Source organism: Petaurus breviceps, unplaced genomic scaffold (assembly GCF_028583685.1).
Source record: "Petaurus breviceps papuanus isolate PSGF00001 unplaced genomic scaffold, PetGlider_PUasm1.0 181, whole genome shotgun sequence".
NCBI lineage: Eukaryota > Metazoa > Chordata > Mammalia > Diprotodontia > Petauridae > Petaurus > Petaurus breviceps.
This window is the reverse complement of record NW_027185784.1, coordinates 18,217,107-18,242,232: the sequence shown is the minus strand read 5'-3', so window position 1 is coordinate 18,242,232 and position 25,126 is coordinate 18,217,107. Positions and strand designations below refer to the sequence as shown.

At 36.2% G+C, this 25,126-nt stretch overlaps 1 protein-coding gene across 2 annotated transcripts in view; it reads right to left on the bottom strand.

Annotated features, from left to right (window-relative positions):
* Positions 1-25,126, bottom strand: part of AGBL3 (AGBL carboxypeptidase 3) — a 49,992-nt gene that overhangs the window by 15,872 nt on the left and 8,994 nt on the right. Inside the window, exons 6-9 of one of the 2 annotated variants that reach the window (XM_069087278.1) lie at positions 23,705-23,887; positions 17,877-17,984; positions 6,402-6,552; positions 1,142-1,921 (exon numbers count right to left, since the gene is read on the bottom strand). In XM_069087278.1, the coding sequence (XP_068943379.1) occupies positions 1,142-1,921; positions 6,402-6,552; positions 17,877-17,984; positions 23,705-23,887 (1,222 nt within the window). Of the gene's footprint in view, positions 1-1,141; positions 1,922-6,401; positions 6,553-17,876; positions 17,985-20,760; positions 23,888-25,126 lie in introns of those variants that run through there. The other variant, XM_069087279.1, reaches the window with a different exon arrangement.

The following is a 25,126-nucleotide window of genomic DNA, read 5'->3' as shown; positions in this document are numbered from 1 at the left end:
ATAAAATTTTCATGTGAAGACTATTGAAAAGTTGTCCTTGGGGCGGCTGGGTGGTGCACTGAATAAAGCAGCAGCCCTGGAGTCAGGAGGACCTGAGTTCAAATCCAGCCTCAGACACTTACCACAAAACTAGCCATGTGACCTTGGGCAAGTCACTTAACCCCAATTGCCCCACCTTCCCCCTCCAAAAAGAAAAAAAAAAGAAAAAGAAAGGAAGAAAAAGAAAAGTTGTCCTTGCTATTTCAATTTATTTCCCACCCTGACCATCTCACAAAGCAAACTAAGAAACACCAAGAAACTTTCAATGGCTCGCATAAGGTTAAGACAATTTTTCTAAGTTCTCTCTGTCATGTTCAAAACTAGGAAGCCCATTTTTTTCTGTTAAAGTCCCAGATGTGTAAACTTTTTTGAAGGCAGGGACTACAGTGGGATCATAGAACCCCCGATAATTACTCCTCCAAAATAAAGGCCACGGGTATCCTTTGTACAATTCAAGTATGCCCTAAACCCTTCTAAAAACTTTTGACTTTCTTCTCTGAATTCATGAAATCCGACAGGCTCCCCAGTGAACTTGAGCCTAAATTCTTCTATCATTTCAAACCTAAAGGACTTAAAGTTCCTTCCTTTAGTTCTCCAGAAATGCAAATCATCTTTCTTTCAGTTCTATTCTTTGAATTTCTGTGACTATTAAATATGAGAGTGAGATCCTTTTCACACTTGGTTGATGGCTCTAAACAACCTTCCCATCATTCACTTCCCCAAAACAGAATTCTTATGGTTTGCAGTAAGGTTTCCAGTTACAAAGAGGTCAAGGCTGTGGGTACATGGCTTCTGACTACTCAGGAAGTATTTCTTACTTAGGATTTCGTTTATTGATTTGGAGAATGATGGAAATGGAGACTGTTCTTATAGTATGAAATTATTTCTCATAGATAAGGGATTTAAGTTCCTTAGAATAAATATGGCAAGGGAGATTAGGAAGAAATGTAGTTAATGACAAGGAAAAAAACTTGACTAGCATGAATAACAGTCATGAATGAACCTTCTCAAGAAATCTAACAAATGATTAAGTGGAATTAAAGGAAGAAATACTTGTATGGAAGGTGACCAGAATTGCTAAGGAAACTGAGGCTTATTTTACCTACGGATCATATTCCTGGTGTACCAAACAGAAGGATAAGAGTCCTTTTGGATAGATGTGTAGCAACGGTTTAAATCCTGTCCAGCTAAGGAACATCGATAATTTCCCACAATCACACCATCTGGATTCAGCATAGGTATCACTTTGAAGATAAAAGTGTCTCGGAGCAGCTGGGCATCACTTGAATCTCCTAGGATGTAATCTAGGAAGCCTTTCATGATCCAAGAACTATTGGTTTCTCCTGGATGTACCCTTGCTGTCAAAATCACCACCTTACGCTTTCTTGATTCAGTATTCTTCAAAGGAGTGGTAATTGTTAAAACATATACCATGTTCCTTGCAAGTGTGTGGCACAACACACGGATTTTACAAAAGTGTGACCGGACTGGGTCATTAGTGATACCCAAAAGGTAGTCTTGCAGGTTGGCATATGTATATGGGTAGCAGTGAGCAAAGTAACATGTATCTTTGTCATATGGAAACTGGAAAGTCCATGTAAGAGAGAATAACTGACGCCCCTCTTGCCCTATGTTGTTCCTGTAATACTTGATTTGTTCTCCTGTTCTCTGCCAGCCAATACTGTTCATCTCGGCCTCTTTTTCAGAGTAGAAGAGTGGGCGCATGCCTCGATTGTACAGACTATCCGGCTTAGTGAAGTTGACAATGGTGAAACGATAGGGTATACCTGCTTGAGTGTTGGTCACTTGAAAGTAATACCACTGGGTGTGTCTATTTGTGAAGAGGTCAGGGCGCACAGTCAACTGATATTCATGATCAGTACTAATATAAGGAAGGGGAAAAAAAAAACAAGTTATAAGCAGCATTTGGCATAGGCAAATAAGAAAGAGCTTAACTCCTACCTATAAACGTCTAGATTTTTGCAGGGTGGACTCAGTTGTATAAACTATAATTTAGGCAGTGTATTCTAATATGTACCTACAAAAGATGAGAGCTACAAAGGTCCTATGGTAAAATTTGTAGGGACCATTTATTCTGTACAGCAGTGGTGTCGAACTTAAATAGAAACAGATCATCCATGCAATCATATATTGGTTGAGAAAACTACAAATTATCATTATCTGTATTGTATTATATTTTTATTTATTGTGTTAAACATTTCCTAGCTGCATTTTACTCTTGTTTGGTAGACACTTGGGCTCATAACTGGGGAGAGCTTGATGCATCTGCTGCACAGTTTTTAAGGATATCTTTACATTCCCTTGTCTCTGAATAGTGCTTAGATGGAAAACAAGTAAAAACTGGGTATTTAATCAAATATCTAATGTTCATCTTAACCAAGTTTCCCAAGTTTACTAAATGAGTAAACTAAAAAAGTGCTGGGACTAAAGGAAGTGTCACTCTGATTACACCTATCCTATGAATTGTTTTCTTCAGATTTCTGTCTAGCCTTTGTTAGCTTATATTTGTGGAACCTTAAAAAAAAGCTCTTAGAAATTTTTAAAAACTCATAATTTCATGCTTTATATCTAGTAATATTCCTCCTTGAGGAGAGGTACCACCTTTTAAAATTTATATAATTTTGTAGCTTCTATGTAGACAGTAAATATTTTGAGAAAAGATGTACTGGCCTGGCACCTAGTAGGTACCCAGTTAATGTTTTTAGATGAAGATAATTAAAATTGCTTTAAAAAAATCTAGTTCATATCTTTGGTTTATTATCAAAAGAAATTTCTGGTATAAATTGATAAGCAAAATTATTAAAAAGCTTAGTCCCACAGGTGTGTGTGTATGTGTATATGTTGTGTATTATGTATGTATATAGGGGTTAACAGGAACACTAGCACATATACTTACAGAAAGATTTTGCATTATAAGGGCAAAATAGAGCCATTTTGAGGAAACTTTTTCTTTTAGTAATTCACAGGCAATATTACTTAGTTATATTTGTTTCCTCTTCTCGGAGTAGCTTGGTATCCTGAGAGTACAAATTATTTAGTATATGGAATTTTTCAGACTTTTTCCTCAATGATTAATAAATGCACTCCTGATCATACCCTCCCTCCTGTCCCAGCAATTCTGACCCTGAATTTGGCATCATTCAAACCCCATTCCCCACCTCTACTCCCTGTTTACTTATTTCCTTTCATCTTAACCTACTTCCTGCCCCAGTGTTCTGAAGTTACCTAACCCTTCCATTGTTTTCCTTGAAATGCCTGTTCCATAATCAACAAACAATTAAATCTTTCCCTTTCCCACTCCTATCTACTGGTTCTTTCTGAGATCTGGCTCCCTTCTTATGACAATGCCTCCCTCCCTGCTCTTTCCAGAAATGTTTGTACTTTTACTCATTCCCCCAAATTCACTGGTTGAGGTGAGGGAGTTGGAATACTTCCTGATTACCACTGCCACTTCTCTCTACCACCAGCACTCAACTTCTCCAGCTTTGAGGCTGACTCAGTCCCTCTCTACCACCCAATCCAAATATGGTAGCTGTTGTATATTATTTTTTAGGTCACTCTCCTTTCCTTATTGAGTTCAGTGCCTGATCCAGTCTCTTTTTTTTTTTCTTCAACTCCTGCCCTCACACTAGAGGACTTCAAAAATACATACTGACACTCCTTCAAGCATCCTAACTTCACAACTGAATTTACTCATTTCACATGACCTACTTCTTCATTCTTGCTCAGCCATATACACAGATTCTCATATCCTTAATCTTTTCATCCCTGAAATGCTCCACCTTCATATTCTAGAACTATGAAATTCCCTTATGTGATGACAATCTATTGTTTTTCTGCCTTTCCTGCTTTGCATTCCAAATCCTGTTCTTCCTCTACACCATGACCTCCAACCCCTCGACACTTCAGTTCGCTACCCCTGCACTAGCTACACTTTCCTTCTCTCCCCACCTTGACCCCGTGGCGAACCACTTCAACTCTTGGGGGTACTCTTCTCTTGAGTCCTCTGCCCCCCAATACTGATACTCTTGCCCTGCCAATTCTTAGTCTGGGATCACTCCTAACTTTCACTGCTTTCATTACAGGTGAAAGCTGGGAACTGGTGAAACAGGTGTGTTACTGAAGAAAGCTAGAGAACATCATGAAACTCTGTTAGTGAGGTCTGCTATAAGTTTACACGACATAATAAGTTGAACCAGGTCCTCACCAAGGCAATTCTTTTACATCTCCCTAATTAAATCACAACCTCACTCACCACAATAGCCCTTTCAAACCTTTAATTCCTCTTTCAACTTCCATGCCTCTCCCTACCTTGACCCTCTCAGGTGAGAAGAGTCTCATATCTTACTGAAAAAAATTTAGATTATTTGCCCAGAGCTGCCCCTTCCCTCTTCATCATCTTATATAAGTCAGATGCCTTCTGCCACTATCTCCTCCTTCACCCATTTCTCACATGAAGATGTAATCCTTCTCCTTGCCAAGGCAAATCCCTCCATGTGAAAAAGTGATCCCATTCAATCAGAACTCCAGAGGACTGTCCCCTCTATCATCCCTAATCTATACTATTCATATATATCTATATAATCATCTATACTGTCTATACTAATCATCATTCTCTCCTTTGTCTAGTGGTTGCTTCCCAAATACCTACAAACATATCATCTTCCCCAACATCAAAAACCCCTCACTTGAACTCTTTCCCCCCTAGCTATCATCCTATCTCTCTCCTCCCTTTGTGGCTAAGCTCCTTGAAAAAACTGCCTATAATAGGTTCCTCCACTTCCTTTACTCCTACTCTCTTAAGTCCAGAATCTGACTTCAAATCTTATCATTCAACCAAAACTACGACTCCAAAATAACTAATGATTTAATTGCCAAATCTAAAAGCTTTTTTCAATCTTCATCCTTCTTGATTTTTCTGCAGCCTCTGACACTGTCAATAACCCTTTTTCTCCTGGATAGCTTCTTCTCTCTAGGTTTTATGACACTACTCTCTCCTGGTTCTCTTGCTACTTATCTGATCACTCCTTCTAAGTTGCTGGATCTTCATCCAGATCATGCCTACTAACCATGGATTTCCCAGGAGGCTCTATCTTGGATCCTCTTCTCCTCTTTATCTATTCTATTTCACTCAGTGACTTTATTAGCTCTCATGGATTCATTATCTCTATGCTGACGCCTCACCTCTGTTGACTTCTAGTCTTGTGTCTCCAACTGTCTATTGGACGTCTCAAAATGAGTGTCCCTTAGGTATCTTAAACTCAACATGTCAGACACTGAACTCATCATCTTTCTCCCCAAACCCTTCTTCTTTACTCAAGAACATCACCATCCTGCCAGTCACCTTGCAACTTATGTATCATCTTCAATGCCTGAATCTTTCTCACCACCCTGCCCCCCCCCATCCCCCAGATGCAATTTCTTGCTGAGGCTTGCCAATTTTACCTTTATAACACCTCTCATATATGCTTCCTTCAGTCCTTTGACACCATCACCACCCTGTGACAGGCCTTGGATCTCCTCTTACCTGGATTATTTTAAGAAGTTACTAGTTGGTCTCTCTGTTACAAGTCTGTCCCCACTCTAATCCACCTTCTACTCAGCTGTCAAAGTGATCTTCCTACAGAGCAGGTCTGACCATGTCACCATCACCACCTCCTCCTTAATAAACTTTGGTAACTCCCTATCACCTCCAGGATCAAATATTAAAAAATCCTCTCTTTGGTATTTAAAGCCCTTCACAACCTCCTGCTCCTCAATCTCCCCCTGAAACTTTCCAGTTTTCTTGTACTTTACATACATACTCTGGGAAGAAGTGACACTGGCCTCCTTGCTGTTTCTTGAACAAGACATTCCACCTCTAGACTCTGGATATTTTAATTGGCTGAAATCCATGCCTAGAACGCTCTCCCTTCTCACTATCTCCTGGCTTCCTTAACTTCTTTCAAGGTCCAGCTAAAATCCCACTCTATAGGAATATAATAATATTCATAGTCCCTCTTAATTATACCTTGTCTCTGTTGATCACTTCCAACTTATCCTGAATATAACTTGTTTGTACATAGTTGTTTGTATATTATCTCCCCATTAGGCTGTGAGCTCCTTGAGAGCAGGAACTATCTTTTACCTTTCTCTGAATCCGCAGGGCATAGTCCAGTGCCTGGCACATAGTAGGTGCTTAATAAATGTTTATTGACAGACTGACTCAAAATACTCTTTGGGAAATTTGATTTTAACATGTGTAGACCATTGCAATAGTCACTGAAAATCCTACTGTTCCAAAAGTGCCCAAAGCTAGATGATGTCCTAGCTCCTCAAATCAAAGGAATTTTAAAACCTACACTTTGACCACCTTTTGCAGATTACCACTCTCAAACCTGGCTTCAAATATCAAAGTGTTGTCATAGTCCTCCACAGGTAGAATTTCTGAATGTTTCTGAAGAGATCTGACACCCCCTATTCGAGAATACATGAAACAGCGATCTTTGTAAGCTGGTAAGGGAAGCAGAACAAATGGATGTCAGGGTCTGTCTGTTATGGCACAAGTTACTATGAATATAGTTTGAGACGGGATAAAATTTGTGTATTTCCATTGAAAAATCTATGTAATTTACATTTTTTAAAATAGGACCAAAAGAAAACCACTGTAAGGATTCAACATTTCATCTTCTGAGAATATAATTTTTGCAGAATTTTCTGTCACAGGTTAGACAATGATTGTTGCTCCATTTCCCTTAAATGGCTGTTTTTTCTTTTATGTTTAAGCAAATGTACACTCAGGTTAGAAGCTAATTAACGCTTAAAGTTAGAAACTAAATGATACCTTTAAAACAGACCTCCTATGATGATTGCCATTCTTCATCCTTAAGACAATCCTGCCTAGAATCCCTGAATTGGAAAGGATACTAGAGGTCAGCAAGCCCAACCTCTACCTGATGCATGAATGACTTCTATAAGGTTCCCCAAGTGCTTAGTAAATCCAGTGCCTAGGAAAGCATCTGCAGTAAACTCATGAGGCAGTACATTCCATATTTGAACCACCCTGATTAAGTTCTTCCTTATATTGAGCCAAAAATCTGCTTGCCTTATAATTTTTAACCTATTGGAACTAGTTTTTACCCTTTGGAACCATAATGAGTAAAACATATATCTAACATGACAAATATTGGAAGTCTTTCAAATATTTGAAGATAGAATCACATTCTTCTCCCTTGCCCAATTTTTATCTTCCACAAGCTAAACATCTTCAGTTATTCCAACTATTCCTCATATTGCCTTATTTTTGAATCTGATCATTATTGTTCTCCTTTGGATACAATCTTATTCGTCAATGTCTTTCTAAAAATACTCCAGATGTGGTTGGCCCACTTCAGAATAAAGTAGTATCTTCCTAACTGTGGAAATTATACTTGTACTAATGAAACTCAAGATCAGATTAGCAATTTTGTCAGCTGTATTACACTGTTGACTTATTCTAAATTTGCACTCAATTAGAGCCTTCTAAAGTTTTTATTCATGAGGACTGTGGTCTAGACAAATCCTGTACTTATGCAGTTTAGTTTTAGAGCCTAACTGAAGGAAATTTGAGATCTTGATTCCACAATCTAACATATTATCCATCCTTCCCAGCTTCATGTTATACTTAAATTGATAAGTATGTCACCAATGTCTTTTTCTTTATATAATTCATTGATACAAGCATTAAGCAGAAAAGGACAAGAACAGACTCCCATGGATATGCTAGTAGAGGTTCTGTGGAGTAGCAGTTCTCAAAATACAGTCCAACTGGTGTTTGGGGGTTCCCAAGAGTGTTTCAGGACATCCAAGAGGTCAAAAACTATTTTAAAAATAATATGAAGATGCTATTTGCCTAAAATACTCTTCCTTTTTCCAACTAGATATCTGTGTGAGGCTGGATTATCTTCATATATTTAAATCAAAACAACATATTACATGGGTTGAATGCAGAAGTAGGTATGAGAATACAGCTATCTTCTATTACTCCAGATATGAAAGAGATTTGCAAAAATATGTAAAACAGTGCCACTTGCTTTTTAGTTGGCCTCACTAAAGCAAAGACCTGGGTTCCAGAATTTCCAGGAAATTGGTAATAAGGAAACTGACATAAACAAAAACTTTGTTATTATGCAACATAGCATACAAATAAAAGCATAAAAACACAAGGTATACAGTAATATAAACAGAAAGAGGTTTGTCCCCATGAATGTAAGAAACTCATCCAGCATGAGGGGAAGGGAGAAAACAGGCTCAAAGCTGGGGTTTGAGTGGCAAAATCAAATACCTTAAGAATGAAGTTGGTTGAGAATAGGTGATTGGTGCCAAATGTAGGAGAGGGCTTTCCTGATTAATGAGATTCAGACAAGGTGGAGAACTCCTCAGGGTCACTTATCTTTTTTTTTTTTTTAAAGCAATCAGGGTTAAGTAACTTGCTCAAGGTTACAGGCCAGTTATTTCTGGGTGTTGTGCTGAGTATCTGAGCCTGGATTTGATCAATTTCTGGGTGGGTGCTAAGTGTCTGAGTCCAGGATTCGATCTCCAGGTCATCCCGACACTGGAGCCAGTGCTCTTACTTGCTGTGCTACCTGGCCGCCCCAAGGGTCACTTATCAATATCAAGTTTAGGTTAGGTTCAAGTAGGGGGAACTTCTTTATCTGGACCACAAACTAAGCCATCTATCTAAGGCAGCAGAAGAATGACCCAGGACCCCTGAAGCAGGCCAAGAAGCTCATCCAATAAAAAGCTGTGAGTATTATCTAACACAGAGGTAACATAGATAAGAACAGTGAAAAAGTACAAACATGGCTGACTTAGCCTTTATAGCTTTTATGGGCATTAGGACCACAAGTGACTCCATATTGGAATCTTACCATTATAATCATAATCTCAAACTATAACATCAAACAATATAAAGCTTACAATTATAACACCACTCCACTAACTAGAAAATAGAGCTAATTTTCATTAAAATGTCACTTATGTTTACATGAAATAGGTTGTTATTTTTAAATGAATTAATACATTTTTCAAAATGTATGCTTAAATTTCTAACATGGTTTAAATATTGATAGATATAAACTACATAAACAAAAGCTCTTTGGGGTTCTCAGTAATTTTTAATAGAGTAAGAGGGACCTGAGACCAAAAAGTTTGAGAGCCTCTGCTCTACAGGCTGATAGCAATCTACTTATCAAAACTCTTAGGGTATGCTCATACCAAAGTTCAGTAGTTTAATCCATTTTTTTTTGCATAAGATGAAACTGTTTAATTGCAATTATATAGTGATACAATGCTGAGTGTGATTTTATTTAGAGTCAGAGGATTTGGATGGGAGTCTTGGCTCTACTATTTACTATGTGAGCTTGGAGAAGTCATTTATCCTCTACAAGCCTCAGTCTCCTCATCTATAAAATGAGTGGTTTATAGTTGATGATCTTTAAGGTCTCCTCCACATGTAAATTTATGGTCTTGTGGCTCTAAATCCAAATCCATCACCCTTAAAGCATTCCCCTAATCTATCATTCTAATAATCCTGTTATTGATATTTGTGAAAAGTGAATCCATTGTTTTCATTCTTGCTTATCTTCCAGGTATGTGTCAATTAGTCTGCTGGAACAGGCCAGCAGTCTGTTGAGAGAGATGGCATGTACTGTACCTGGGAAAAGTTGAGGGGACCCTGTGCAGGCAAAGGAAGGATCCTCTTGACTTAGTTTCTCATTGTGCTATTTCCTTTCTGAACAGGAAATTTTCCCACCTGGTTAATTTTAACCCTGGCTTTTTATTATTGTATGATAAATGTGGAACTCTATTACATCTGTTGAATATGACTTTTACCTGGAATCAAATAGAGCTAAGAGAATTTTCCCCGTCATGGCTTTTGTCAGGTCAGTGTTGATATCATCATAACCATGTTCCTACCTTTTCCTTTCATAACAACTTTCTATTATCATGGCAGGTGAACAGTGGAAGTTTTGTCATTGTAATACAAAATCTATTAATTAGCCTGTTAATACTAAAACAGTCAATTTACTATACTAGGATATAAGTATGAAAGAATTTGTGGTCAACCCCATATCCTGAGCATCTAAAGTACATGAGTTCTTAGGCTTGCCATCCCTCTGCTAATAGTTATATTTCACTCTTTCAGGATGGGAAGATAGTATGTATATCCTCAAAGAAAGGGATAGAGTGAAGACATAAAAGTGGTTTTTTTAAAAATAAAATTCTACTGATGTAGCAAACTTTGAGAAACAAACAAGATTAAGCTGTTAGAAATCTAAGGATTAGGATGTGCGTGTGGGTATAAATGAACTTTTAAAATGTTTCAAAATGGGATGTACTGATTTTGAGTATGTTTTAGAAATAAATTCAAAAAACTGAATTAAGAATTTTACATATAGAACTGCATTAATACTTGTAAAGATATTTTAAGCCATCATTTTCCTATTTTGAAGTTTGTCTGATAGTATTAAGGGACAAATTTAAAAAATTTTTAAATGCCTCTTTCAGTCTATTGATGGTATTGTCCACATCAGACACAAGGTTTGGGTGAAGGTAGAAGGTGCAAGTGCTATGTGAAAAACTGAAATTCTCTTAAGTTTCAGGTGAATTATGGGTTCATAATTTGGTGGTGTTCTTAGTGCCCTATTGTTATTAGAATTACTTCCATAAAGTCCAAAAGAGTTTTCACCACGTGAACTACTAGAAGGTCAATCTGATTACATTTTGTTATGGTTTACTAAATTATACTAAGTTTTATCACTAGATGGTTTTAGCAGCATTACCTAGAGGTTCTTCACAAGTAACCTAAGACCCGAAGATGGGTCTGCCCTAATCCACGTGTAGCCTTTTGAGAGATGCATGGAAGTATTTGCCTGACCCCTGAAGATCATGGACCCTGCCAAAGGCCTTGACACCCCTAAATCTACTGCTATATTGGGTTTCTTCATTCTCCTATTTTAATTTTGCTGGTTATATTAGTTGTGTGCATGTTATGGACCTGTTAACTGTTTTGTAAACTGCTTAACATTTCTGCTTGGACTGATAGTACTGTAGGAACTAAGGTCCTTGTACTATACATTTGCTGGTTATGGTTTGCCCATGGTGTATATGCAGAAGCCCTTTGTGTAATCTCTAACAGCCTTTCTTATCAAGAGTTAAACTCCTCTTGGAGGGGAATTGTGATAAAAAGGAGGGTGAAAGTGGGCACCATTTGCACACATGAGTACTTGTAGAGTGGCTGTACTGAAATGCCAAAGTCTATGAACTACAGATGCTTTGATATATAGAGCTTTTCACTGGCTAAAGTGTCTATGTATGGGTTCTCCCTTGTGTGTCTTCATAAGGACTGTATGCTGTTTATGTTTACAGTGGCTCCCTTCATGTTAAGAACTGATCCCCAAGCCAATGGAGCACATATATAGGTCCAACTGCGGTGTTGCACCATGAGTATAGTTAGCAACACAGAAAGAGAATTATTGAAGTTTTGCTGAGACAGTTCAAATGACCCCATTGTTTCCAAGTCTTGCTTGTCTCCCAGGATATGTGTCAACCAGTTTTTGGGAGAGATGGAATATACTTTGATCCCATCTGTCTTTTGTATCACCTGCTAGTGAGCACATAGTCACATGCACTTTTTTTTTTAAAGCAATTGGGGTTAAGTAACTTGCTCAAGGTTACACAGCCAGTTATTTTGTGTGGGTGCCAAGTATCTGAGGCCAGAACTGATCCCTGGTCTCCCAACGCCAGGGCTGGTGCTGGCGCTCTTACTCGCCCCACCACATGCACTTTCATCCCAGCCCCTTATCTCTAATCTCATTTCCCTATGATGCAGCAATGGGGGAGGAGCTGAGATGCAATGGCCCTTCCCCTTTTCAAAACATGTACTATCAGGCTTGTCTTTCCAAACAGTATGAGGTTTGAATTTCCTTGCCTGACTGCATTCAACAAGGTTTTGCCTTTAGTACCACAGTAACTCCTTTTAATTCTCTGCCTGAGTTTGTTTCATTATTGAGGGCAAAGGCCTAAATATTTTCTTTTAACACTGTCAAGAAAAACTCACCTTTCTCAAGAACCTATCTTAACATATTATAAGCTTCATCATCACCAAGTTTTTACTCACGTCCAATTTAAATCCCTCTTACTGCAATTTAAGCTTTTTTTCTTGTTCTGTTATCATAAAAAAGAAAAATGGCTTAACATCTTCTGAATAACATAGCTTCATATACCTAAAGAATTAAGTACTACTAAAAGTTTTATCCTTCAATCTTTATCATCATCATCATCATCATCATTATATACATTTTTCCTGTGTGTCTACTCCCAATTCTTCAGATCTCTCAAGTTTGGAGAGCTTAAAAAAGAAAAAAAAAACAACCTGAGAGAAACAGTTATTTCCCCAAATTTTCTTCTCTAATATTTATCAGGCTTTCTTTAAATAATGCATGGAAATTCCAAGTTAGTCATTTCATTTGTGTCTCACTCTTTGGACATGAACCCCATTAGGGTCTTCTTGGCAAAAATACTGGAATGGTTTGCCATTTCTTCTCCAGTTTGTTTTTACAGATGAGGAACTGAGGCAGAGTTAAGCGACTTGCCCAGGGTCACATAGCTGGGAAGAATCTGAGGCCAAATTTGAACTCACGAAGATGAGCCATCTTCCTGACTCCAGAACTGGAACTCTATTCACTGTGCTATCTACCTGCCCAAGTTAACTATTAAACATATTTAAAATCAAGTTGGACATTGTTGAGATAATTTCATTAGTAATTTATTAGTAATTTTCTTAGTGAGCAGTATACTCTAAATTTCATTTTCTTAAATAACAAATAAATGAAATTAGCATTTTCATATAAAGAGTAAAACAAAAAGTAGAATATAAAAAGAAAATGTTACATGGAACTGTGGATCTCTATAATGTAGAACTTGCTTTCAAGTATATAATATAGTTTAGTGCTGTCAAGCTTGTATAGAAACATATTCTAGAGCATATATTGACTTAGAAAACCACAAATTATCATTATCTGTGTTATGTTATTGTTATTACTTGTTAAGCATTTTCCAACTACATTTTAATCAGCTTCTTTCCCAGATAGTTTTGCCACTTGAGGACAGAAGGCCAGGAATTTGACACCTCTGAATAACTTTCAAAGTTGCCCTGATTGTCTGGTATTTCCTTTTGGTGCCCCTTGAATTTTTTAACCTCTTTTCTGAACTTCCAGAGTAATTTTTAAAAGAAGTAACAGTAATTCAATTCAACAAGCACCTACTAAGTACCTACTAAGTATAAAGTCTTGTGCTAAGTAGGAGCTTGGAATAAAAAGACAAAACCTTTTAAAATACTCCCTGCTCTCAAGAAACTTACTTCCCTACTATGGTCAAACATTTAATTCTAATTAAATGACTCATTGAAAATCTAGTTAAATAGGAGAGCAATTTGGAACTATGCCCAAATGGCTATAAAACCTTTCATACCCTTTTACCAAGCAAAACCACTCCTAGGTCTGTATCTGAAAGAGATAAAAAAAACAAAAAGGAAAAGGACCTACATGTACAAAAATATCATAGCAGCTCTTTTAGTGGTGACAAAGAACTGGAAATTAAGGGAATGTCCATCAATTGGGGAAACAAGTTGTTGTATATGATTGTGATGTAATACTATTGTGCTTTAAGAAATGATGAGCTAGATGCTCTCAGAAAAACATGGGAGGACTTACATGAACTGATGTAAAGTGAAATGAGCAGAACCAGGAGAACACTGTACATAGTAACAGCAATACTATACAATGATCTACTATGAATAATTTAGCTATCCTCAGCAATACAATGACCTAAGACAATTCTGTAGGACTCATGATGAAAGGTGCTGTCCATCTCCAGAGAAAAAACTGCTAGAGCCTGAATGCAGATCAAAGATACTTTCTATTTACTTTCTTAATTTTTCTTGTTTTTTATCTGTATTTTCTTTCACAGAATGACTTACATGGAAATATGTTTGGCATAACTACACATGTATAGTATGTACTATATCAATATATACTATGTCAAACTGCTTCCCTTTTCAATGGGGGGAAGGGAAGGAGGAAAAGAATTTGGAACTCAAAATTTGAAAAAGAATATTAAAATTGTTTTTGCATGTAATTGGGAAAAATATTAAATAAAATAAAGAATTAGTTAAATATCTTTTGCTGAAATTAACTAGGATTGGGAAACTTTAAAAAGAAAACCTTATGCAAATGACAAATTTTTTCAAGGATAAAGACTATATGACTTCTATATCTCAGCTCACTTACCTCACATATCCAATCTGCTGTCAAATTTTGTCATTTCTATCTTTACAATATCTCTCATATACATACCCTTTTCTCTTCTCATGAAGCTATTACCCTGATTAAGGCCCTCACCACATATTACTTACATACTGCAAAAGTCTTCTGGTTGGACTCCCTGCCTTAAGTCCCTTTTCAACCTCCACTCAACTGCCAAAGTGATTTTCATAAAATGTAAGTCTAATCATGTTATCACCCTTCTCAATAAGCAACAATGACTCCCTGTTACACCCAGTATCAAATACAAAATCCTCCCTTTAGTTTTTAAAACCTTTTATAATCTGACCCCAATTTACCTTTCCAGTCTTACTCTCCCCTCCCAGCTACATTAGCCTACTTGCCATTTCTCTAATAGGACACTCCATCTCCTGCCTCTCTGCATTTGTAATAGTTGTTCCTTATGCTTGGAATATTCCTCCTCCTCACCCCTATGCCAAGTTCCTATGGTTTCCTTAAAGACTAAGCTAAAATCCCACCTTGTGCAGGAGACCTTTCTTGGTCCTCACCCCCGTCTATATTGCTAATGTTTTTCCTCTGAGATTACTTCCCATTTACACTGTGTATGTCTTCTGTATGCATAGTTATTTGCCCAATATCCCCCTTAGTAGAATGTGAGCCCCTTGAGGGCAAGAACAAAAAGGAGTTTTGACAGAGCACAAAGACTCACTGGAAATGGGCAAAAAATAAGAACTCTGGGGAATCTGGAGTTCCTGACTGTGTCTATGACTTTCCCTTCTACTTTTAGAAATTAATGAAGGATGCTACAAACAGCTCCATCGGTGGTCCCTTTTCCTTCTAAAGTTTATGGAACTAGAAGCCACAGTCTTGTCAGCCTCTAGCCAGCTCTGTCCCTAGGTCTGGATAGACAAGACATAGGAAACTGACAGCAGTTCTTACTTAAAAAGGTACTGGAACCACAAGGAGGCAGCAGATCTCAGCATACCAAAGCCTGCATGTCTTTCTCAGATATGGTTGTATGTAGCCAAAGTAGCATTTGGTGGTTAGAAATTAATGCAGACATACATGTGCTTGTAAGTATACTTGTATACTATTACACTTTTTTGCCCATTAAGCAAGCACCTTAGACTACTTTGTTCTTGTTTACAGAACACAGTTTGGGAAAGATTTCTTTAGATATTACAATATACTAGCCACTTGCAGGGCAGGGGGGATCTCATTTGGGAAAGAATTCAATCTTTGACAAGCAATTTTCCCAAGCACCCATAAAGTCCTTTTGTTGTCAGAAGGGATTAAACCATAAGGACGTTAGAGGAGAGACTTCAACCCTAGACTGAATGCTAATCATAAAGAATAGGTACTTAGTGGAAATGATAATTACCATCAATCTTATTGAATTCAGAGGAAAAATCTTATCCTTTAAGAAATGAAATAAAAAGTCATTACTGGCTTTATTATTCTTCATTATCCAGAAATCTATTGATCATGGTTAATATACAGGCTATGGTGTCCCATTCCACTTTGTAAGAGTTTATTGGTATAATTCTGTATATTTTCGACTTGAATAAATTTCATTATCTATTTGTAAGGCAAATATAAATAGTTTCTTAACTAGAAGCTAACTTATAAAAGTTTTGGGTCCACTTTAAATTGTAAATTTCAAAGTTCAATTTGAGGCCTTTCCAAAGTTTATGTTTTAATTATAGTTGTGAGAGGGGAAGAGAGAGAGACATACACATACACAGAGAGACAGATAGACTCAAAATGCTGACCCTGCCATTAATTTATTCAGTGATCTTTGAATCTTTCAGTGTTTTCATCTGAGGTTCCAGATGCTCAATGTTTTAGATGCCCATATTATAGAATCTAAATACAATTAAGTCCTGCTTATGATATCCTAATATAAGAGGTAGGAATTTAAGAATGGGATAGTTTACACCTGTGATTCTTTTTGCACAATAGGAATTTTATTCTACAAAAGACCTTCCTACCACCATTTGAGGGCTTCCTTTCCTTTCCTCTTTGTTCCAACAAATTAGTCTCCATTAGGTTCTATTGCTAGCCAGTGCCTCCATTATTCCACCTTACCTACAGTTATTCTTCACTCACTTCTCTATTCAGCAGCTACTCTTCCTTGAGTTTTCTGCACTTTGAATAAAATTAATTTGTGCTATAACTATAAAAGATCATTAGTAAACTACTTCTTGTATTATAAGAGAATTATAAACTGTACTATAAACATATTTCCATGTTTAAGGAGCATGTGAGCCTGTGATATAGGCTGTCAAGATTTCATGACTCTCAGAAAATCTGAGTTCAAAAGGAAAACTTGATTGAAAAAATGTCTTCATATATCAAGCTTCCAAACATATTGAAGATAAATACCTTCAAATATAAGAAATGTGATTAAGATATAACCTTTTTGACCTCAAATGTCAGAAGTATGACCAATGGGTATAAATAACAGGAAGAGAGACTTCTGCTTAACACAAAGTTTTCTTATAATTAGTACAGTTTAAAAAATGAAATAGATTATCTTAGATGGTTGTGAGCTCCCTTCATTGGCAAACTCTGACAAAAGGTTGATAGGCTACTTATTAGGAATGTTGTATACAGGATTCATGCTTTGCATAGAGGTCAGGCTAGATGACCTCTAAGATTTACTCTAACTCTAATTCTATGATTCTAGAAACACTACAGAAATTATTTATAAGTTACTGTATTAATTCTATTCAAAGGGTGGCAGCCCAAGAAAAACATCCGATGGTCATGAGAACCAGTGAAAAACAGTTAAAAAAACAGGTAGAAGGAAAATGACCTGAGTAGGATGGACTACAGTGGTAGTAAATTAAACTTAATTGAGCTGACCTCCGCAAGTTTATGTAGGTTTATAGGAAAACAAAATTTGTGTTAGATAATTTCCAAGTATTATAATAGTGCTATTTCTTCAAGTGATATACAGCTATTAACTTTATAGGTGCTATAAAGTTATAAGTCATCTTTCTAGGCCTCATTTTCCTCATTTGTAAAATGAAGGCATTGGACTAGAACAGAGGTAGGGAACCTGTGGCCTCAACCTGTTCCTCAAGGAACCTGTGGTCTTAGAGGTCCTTGGGTGCAGCCTTTTGATTGTGTTTAAGTTTTACAGAACAAATCCTTTTACTAAGGAGATCTGTTCTGTGAAGTTGAAATTCATTCAAAGGGCCACACCTGAAGACCTAGGGGGCCACATGTGGCCTTGAAGCTACAGGTTCCCCATCTCTGGACTAGATAATCTCCAACGTCAGGACTAATGTTACAAGTTTATGATTCTATGAATGATTTTTGCATAAAGTAAGGCATATTTCTACTTTGTAATTAGCATTCTATTAATACCTGGATGAAGTGAATCCCATACTGGGGGCAAGCCTAGTAATTAATTTTTGTAATTGCAGGCATGAATAGCAAAATAAAAGATGAGATGAAATCAGCTATCCAAGTTACTGCACAATATACTTCTAAGTACATACCTACCATCATTACCAAGATAAACCACAGTGCCTTGAGTAGAGTCTGGATAAAGGGGTTCCAATTCATCACCTGTTGAGACATACAATGGCTCAAGGAAGGGAGGAGCACAATCTGCAAAAGAAGATATGTTTCTAGAGTTTAACTAGATGATTGGAGATATGTTTAAGTTTGGATACTGGGTTTAAAAATAAACTGTAAAATTAAAAGATGGCATGTATATGTGGGAAATATATCTAAGTAAAGTTCATGTGGAAACAAAAAACATGACTTTATGATTTTTACTGGATTGCAAACTCAATGTGAGTCAGCTGAACGATATGACAGCTAAAGTATCGTATGTGACCTTAATTCAGCACTTCAAGGTTCTATGATTTCATCATGTGGGTTTTCTCTCACCCGATGCAGATCAGAACTCCTTTATGCCTTAGTAAGGGCAGGGGGGTATTGTGGGGTGATGTGATCTTAGGCATAAGCAAATATAGAGGCCAGGGTGAAGGAGGTAAGAGCACTGACAGATTTTGTTCTTATTAGACTAAATCTGAAATATATATTCTGTTTGGGGAGCCACATTTTAGAAGACAAAGTAAAGTAAACCCAGAAGAAAGGAATCAGGACACTGGGGAGACTTGAAAAGGGGTCTTGAGGAGAACAGGCTGAAGGAACTGAGCATATTTGACATGGAGAAGAGAATAATTTTGGAGGAAGAGAAATCTTCAAATATCTGCACTGTGGTCATATAGCAGAGAAATGAGACTTGTTCTACCTGGCTAAAAGGGATCAGATCACTAAGCTAGCATAGAGACAGGACATAGTTGTTACAGGGAACTTCAACTTTTTTGATATCTGATGGATGTTTCTTCCTGCTAAAAGCAGGGTAGCTGATAAATTCTTGAAATATTTTGCTGGAAATTTCATATTTACTTCAGAAGGTAGAAGAAATGATAAGCAGTACTATTCAGGCCTGATAAGAGAAGCAGTGGAAGAATCAATGGCTTTGAGTCAGAGGAAGATAGTGACCATGATGTCTTGAGTAAGTGATAGATAAGAAAGGGAACACTAGCATAACATGATGTATACTTTAGACTTCAAAGAAGTCAGAGATAGGATATTTAGAATCCTATTGCAGTGAGTCAGCTCATGAGAAATGGAAGGATCCTAAGAACAGTATTTTCATGGAACTTGCATTCTACTGGGGAAAACAGTATTCACACAAATATCAATACAAAATTTATACAAAATAAATACAAAGTAATTTTATATTTCTTGCATTCATCTCTCTATTCACACTTCAACCACCCTAACTTGAGCCTCTTCACTTCTCAACTGGACCACAACTATAGCCTCCTAATTGGTTTCCTTGCACACAGTCTTTCCCCTTTCTAATAAGGGAGCTTAACACCAATAAACCAATTGTCAATACACTTATTGTCTACTATGTGCCAGGTACTGTGCTAAGCGCTGCACATCAAACACTAGATATCAGACTATACCATAAAGAAGAAATCACCAAAACTATTTGATATTTTAGAAATAGAAAAGTTAACTAATGGTACAGATTAGGTAAACAATACAGTAGTTAATAAGTGTCATAGCATAATGTTCAATAAACCTAAAGATCCCAGCTATGGGACTAAGGACTCAGTATTTGGAAGGGAGAGGAGAGGAGAAGGAATCAATGAGAAATCGCTGCAAAAACTGGAAGAGTAGTCTAGCAGAAATTAGGTTTAGACTAACACCTCACATTATATAGCAAGACAAAGTTCAGTAAATATGACTTAAATATAGAAAAAAATCAGTGTAAACAAGTTAGAGGAGAAAGGAAAGAAATATCTTTCATAACTATGGACAGAGAAGAGTTCATGACCAAATAAGGGAGAGGGAAGATCACATAAGATAAAATGGACAATGTTCGGTATATAAATTTTAAAAAGATTTTGCCAAATAAAATCAAGGCAGTTGAAATTAAAAGGGAAAGTCATCTAGGAAAAAATCTTTGCAGCAATTTTTCTGATAAAGGTGCGACATATAAGATACATAAGAAACTTATTCAAATACAGAGTTTTAAGCTCCAGTAGCTTAAAACTGTACTAAGACTTTTGGGACATCTTGTATATAAAAACAAGAGACATTCTCCAATAGCTGAATAGTCAAAGGATATGAACATGTAGTGCTCAAAGAAATAAATACAAGCTAGCAGCTGCCATATGAATAATGCCCCAAATTACTAATAAGAGAAATAAACGTTTAAAAACTTCAAGGTGCTATCTCCTATACATCAGATAGGCAAAAATGAAAAAAAAAGGGGGGGGGAAATGGCAAAGGGGCCATGGGAAAAGAGGCATACTACTGCACTGTTGGTGCAGCTATTAACTGATCTCACCATTCTGGAAAGTAAGGTATGGTGACATTGCTAAAGTCACTAAATTGCTCATGCCTTTTGACCCACTGATACTACTTCTAAAATAATACACCAAAAAGATCAAAGAGGAATAGGATCAATATGTACAACATATTTACAGTAGTTCTTTTAGTTTTAGCAAAGAACTAGAAACAAAGTAAAATGATGCCTATCAACTGAGGAATGACAAACAAATTATGATATACAGGAGATATCATTGTGTAGTAACAATGACAGGGTTGGTTTCAGAGAAATCTGGGAAGACTTGTATGAACTGATGCATATTAAAGTAAAAAGAATTCAGAGAACAATTTATATAATAAGAATGTTTGTGAAGAAAAACAACTTTGAAAGAATTAAGAATCCTGAACAATAAAATTCCAGTCACAATTCCAGATGGCCAATGATGAAACATTCCATTTACTTCCTGACAGAGAGGTGATGGACTCAAGATGTAGAACCAGGCACACATATTTGTACACAGCCAGTGTGGGAATTTGTTTTGCTTGACTATCCATATTTATTACAAGTATTTTGTTTCTCTTTTTTTCTTTAATTGTAGGGCAGTAGTAGTAGTACCGATAAGATTATAAAAAAGAAAAAGAAATAAAGTCATTGAAATATTTAAATGCTGAGAAAAGAACTGAGTAAAGTCTAAAAAGAAACACTGATAAACAGGACAGGTTTGAAAGTTACATTTGAATTTATTTTATACTTAAATAAAAAATCAAACAACATGTAATAGAAATTCACTGTTTTACATTCAATCTTTATGTTCTAATTTGTATATGGAAATGTTCATCTTATTTGACATTCAGAACAAAATTTAAGTTTGGAACAAAATGATTAAATTTAAAAAACCCAAAAATACATGGTAAAGGACAGAACAATTTTGTAAATGTCATAAAATTTAATATTTAAATTAAGTTTTATTAATTTAATATTTAACCTTAATATTCTATTTTTATAATAAAATTAAAAAACATTTATGATTACCTATGTAATCTTACTTTTTATTCTTCTTTGTGAACTTAAATATTTGTTTTTGTGATGGTTAAGTCTATAACCACTAAAATGATTTTTCTAAAATGTAGGTCTGATCATGTAAACATGCCTCCCTTCACCCCCACCCCTTTTACTCAGTAAATTACAGTGGCTGCCTATTACCTCCAGATATGGCAGAAACTAGGTAAAGACCAACATCTCATACCATATGCCAAGATAAGGTCAAAATGGGTACATGATTTACACATAAAGGGTGACACCATAGGCAAATTAAGAGAGCATGGAATAGTCTATTTGTCAGCTCTATGGATAAAGAACAAATTTAGGACCAAAAAAAAAAAAATAGAAAGAGCATTACAAAATGTAAAACAGATCATTTTTATTATATAAAATTAAAGTTTTTGCACAAACAAAACCAATGTAACCAAAATTAAAAGGAAAGCAGAAAACTGGGGGAATTTTTTAAAAAGTATTTCTGATTTCCACATTAAGTCGAATTAATAAAAATTAACGTCATTCCCCAACTGATAAATGATCAAAGGATAAGAACAGGCAGTTTTCAGACAAAGAAATCAAAACTATTTATAGTCATATGAAAAATGCTCTAAATCACTATTGATTAGAGAAATGCAAATTAAAATAACTCTGAGGTAACACCTCACACCTATCTGATTGGCTAATATGACAAAAAAGGAAAATGATGGATGTTGGAGGGGATGTGGGAAAACTAGGACACTAATGCACTGTTGGTGGAGTTGTGAACTGATCCAACCATTCTGGAGAGCAATTTGGAACCATGCCCAAAAGTGCTATTAAACTGTGCATACCCTAGAGTAACACCACTTCCAGGTCTATATCTCAAAAACATAAAAAAGGGAAAAGAACCTATTTGTACAAAATGCAGCTCTTTTTGTGGTGTCTAAGAATTGGAAATTGAAGGGATGCCCATCCATTGGGAAATGGCTAAACAACCTGTGGTATATGAATGTGATGGAATATTATTGTGCTATAAGGGATGAGTAGGATGATTTCAGAAAAACTTGAACTTACACGAGTTGAAGCAAAGTGAACAAAACCAGAACATTGTACACAGTAACAGCAATATTGTTTGATGAAGAACTACAAATGACTTGGCTATTCTCAGCAATACAATGATCCAACATAATACTAGAGGACTAATGATGAAGCATACTATCAACCTGTAGAGAAAGAACTGATAATGGTTGAGTACAGACTGAAGCACTTTGTGTTTCACTTTCTTTCATTCCTTTCCTTTTGAGTCTTCTTGTACAAAATTGCTAATATGGAAATGTTGTATATGACTGCATATGTATAACCTATATCTGACTGATTACCACTTCAAAGTGGGGAGGGGAGGGAGGGATCGAATTTGGAAGTAAAAACTTTATTAAAAATATTTAAAAAGTTGTTTTAACTTGCAATTGGGAGAAATCAAATATATTAATTTTTTGTTTTATTTTTAATCTATGGAATAATAAACATTTCCATAATATAGTATAATTTAAAAAAGATAATTGTACATAAAATGCAAATTTACCATGTATAACTTGCTATTCCTTTCAAATATACAACAAAATTATCATGTAAAAATAGTTGGTTAAATTGGGTTCTGCATGAAGCAAGAGTACGAGATATTCAATCCACTTAATAATACTATTTGAAAGCCCTTTACAAGTATCCATTTGTGTGAAAATAATTACTGTAATAAGTTCAAATGTTTTTCTTTTGGTATGAACCTACTTCATTAGCTGGGGAACTAGGAGCACCAGTAAAATCAGCTATCATTCATAATGCATGAGACCATACACCCAATGATACTTTGTATAGCACTATCCTTTATGTGTTAGCATTGGACATATTAGCCTTTATATATGGTAAAAAGAAGGAATGTTGTGATTGAACTATCACTTTCCAAAGCTCTATAGTATTATTGACTGGTCTAGCAAGAAAAGCATTTGTCTTAGAACACAAACATTAATGTTTAGAGAATAAGGGGAAAGAATGTGAAAAGAGAAAGCCTTAAGTAGGGAAGCTAACTTCTCTAGATTGTTAGTCAAAGCTCTAAAAGTTCTCATCACACCCCTGTACCTGTCTCAGAGATGAATTTATTGGATGTTGGCTGGATCAGAGGGGGACCATGTAACACTCAAATATTATGGCTGAGTTTCTATCCGTGCAGTGAGGGTGTCGGGGTGTGGGGTTATGGAGTGGAGTATTGATCGGGCTAATACAGAACACAGCACTGATGGTTGCAAATATGCAGGATAACCAAATTCCTTTCACGTTTTTAAGTCCTACATCCAGAGGTGGCTGAAGCTTCCCAATTCCTTTTCTGGTAATCAGTCTCCTTAGATTGGCAAAATAATTGCTATGCTCTATATCCTAAATGCAGCTGATAAGGACATACCAATGTGCAGGATTTTCTCTTCAACCACTTCACAGTGGCATGGCCATCGTGTTTGACTCAGTGGTCCAGATGAAGAGACACCATATAAGTCTCGGGGCTCACGAAGACGTGGGACCCATCTCCCTAGATGATATTCCAACAAAATCTGTGTTGTTCGAGGTAAAGATTGGTCACCAGTAGCATCTGTTGGAAGGCAAATGCAAGCAAAGGGGCTGATTGGGGGCAAAAAACACAAAATCAAAAAGTGTTCATGTTTTAAGTTTCCTTTGTTTCTTCAACATCATTTGAATTCATTAAACATTTTTTTCCTCTACCAAAATTATTAAAAATTATTTAGCATTTGCATAACACCTTTTATTACCAAGTAATACTTTTTTGGTACCTAATTTTAAGCAAACTTAATATAGGAAAAATAATTTTATTACCAGCATCCCAGTTATGGTGTAATGGAATTATGGTAAAATAAATAAATTTACTAGAAATTACATTCTTAGTCTGGATGTTCCAGAAGAGTCAGCAAAGTTTTATGGATAGAGTGCTGGATTCAGAGACAAGAAGACCTCGACTTAAGACCACTTTATACTTACCTTTATTAGCTAGGAGACCCTGGGCAAGTCATGTAACCTGTCAGCCTGTTTCCACATCTGTAAAATGGGGGCCAGGTGGGAATGTTTGCACTTTTCTTGCAGGGTTATTTTAAGACTCAGGAGATATTGGACATAAAGTGCTTTGCAAACTTTAATGCTTATATGAATGTGAACTATTATTACTACAAAAATGAAAATGAACTGATAATCTGCTTTTCCATAGTGAAATTGCAGGTGAAAAGAAATCAGGCACATAACTCTTCCTTTTTCTTCCTCACAGCCCCCTTGATCTTTTTGTGTGTTCTTTAGTTTTTGTTGTAGCTTCAAAATTTGAATTGGTTTTGTTAGAAAATTAGGATATTGGAATCAAGGAGAAATGAAAAGGATGTAAATGCCATTTGATAATGGAGCAGAAGTGTAAGGAGCTTAACTATAGATTGTTTTTCCTGTTTTCTCATATTATAAACAGCACACAATAAAACAATGGAATCCCTATATATAGCAAAGTATCATTTTATTTTAAATATAATTTTAATTCTAAAATTCTATCTACATACAACTTTTTAGAAATATATCTTCAGTGAAGTGATGGCACTTCTCATGCCATACATACTCCTTGATCATCTTGTGTGACATGGCTCCCGTCGTCCCCAAATCACCTTGCTTTTTCTTTGTCTATATTTTGAATTGTTTGTATGTGTATATGTTGTACCCCTTAAACAGAATGAGCTCTAGAGGGCAGGGATCATTTCATCTTGCTCTTTGTATACCCAATGTCTAGGTTGTAGTAGGTACTTAAGAAATTCATGTCGATTATCTGCTGGACGTGTAGTAA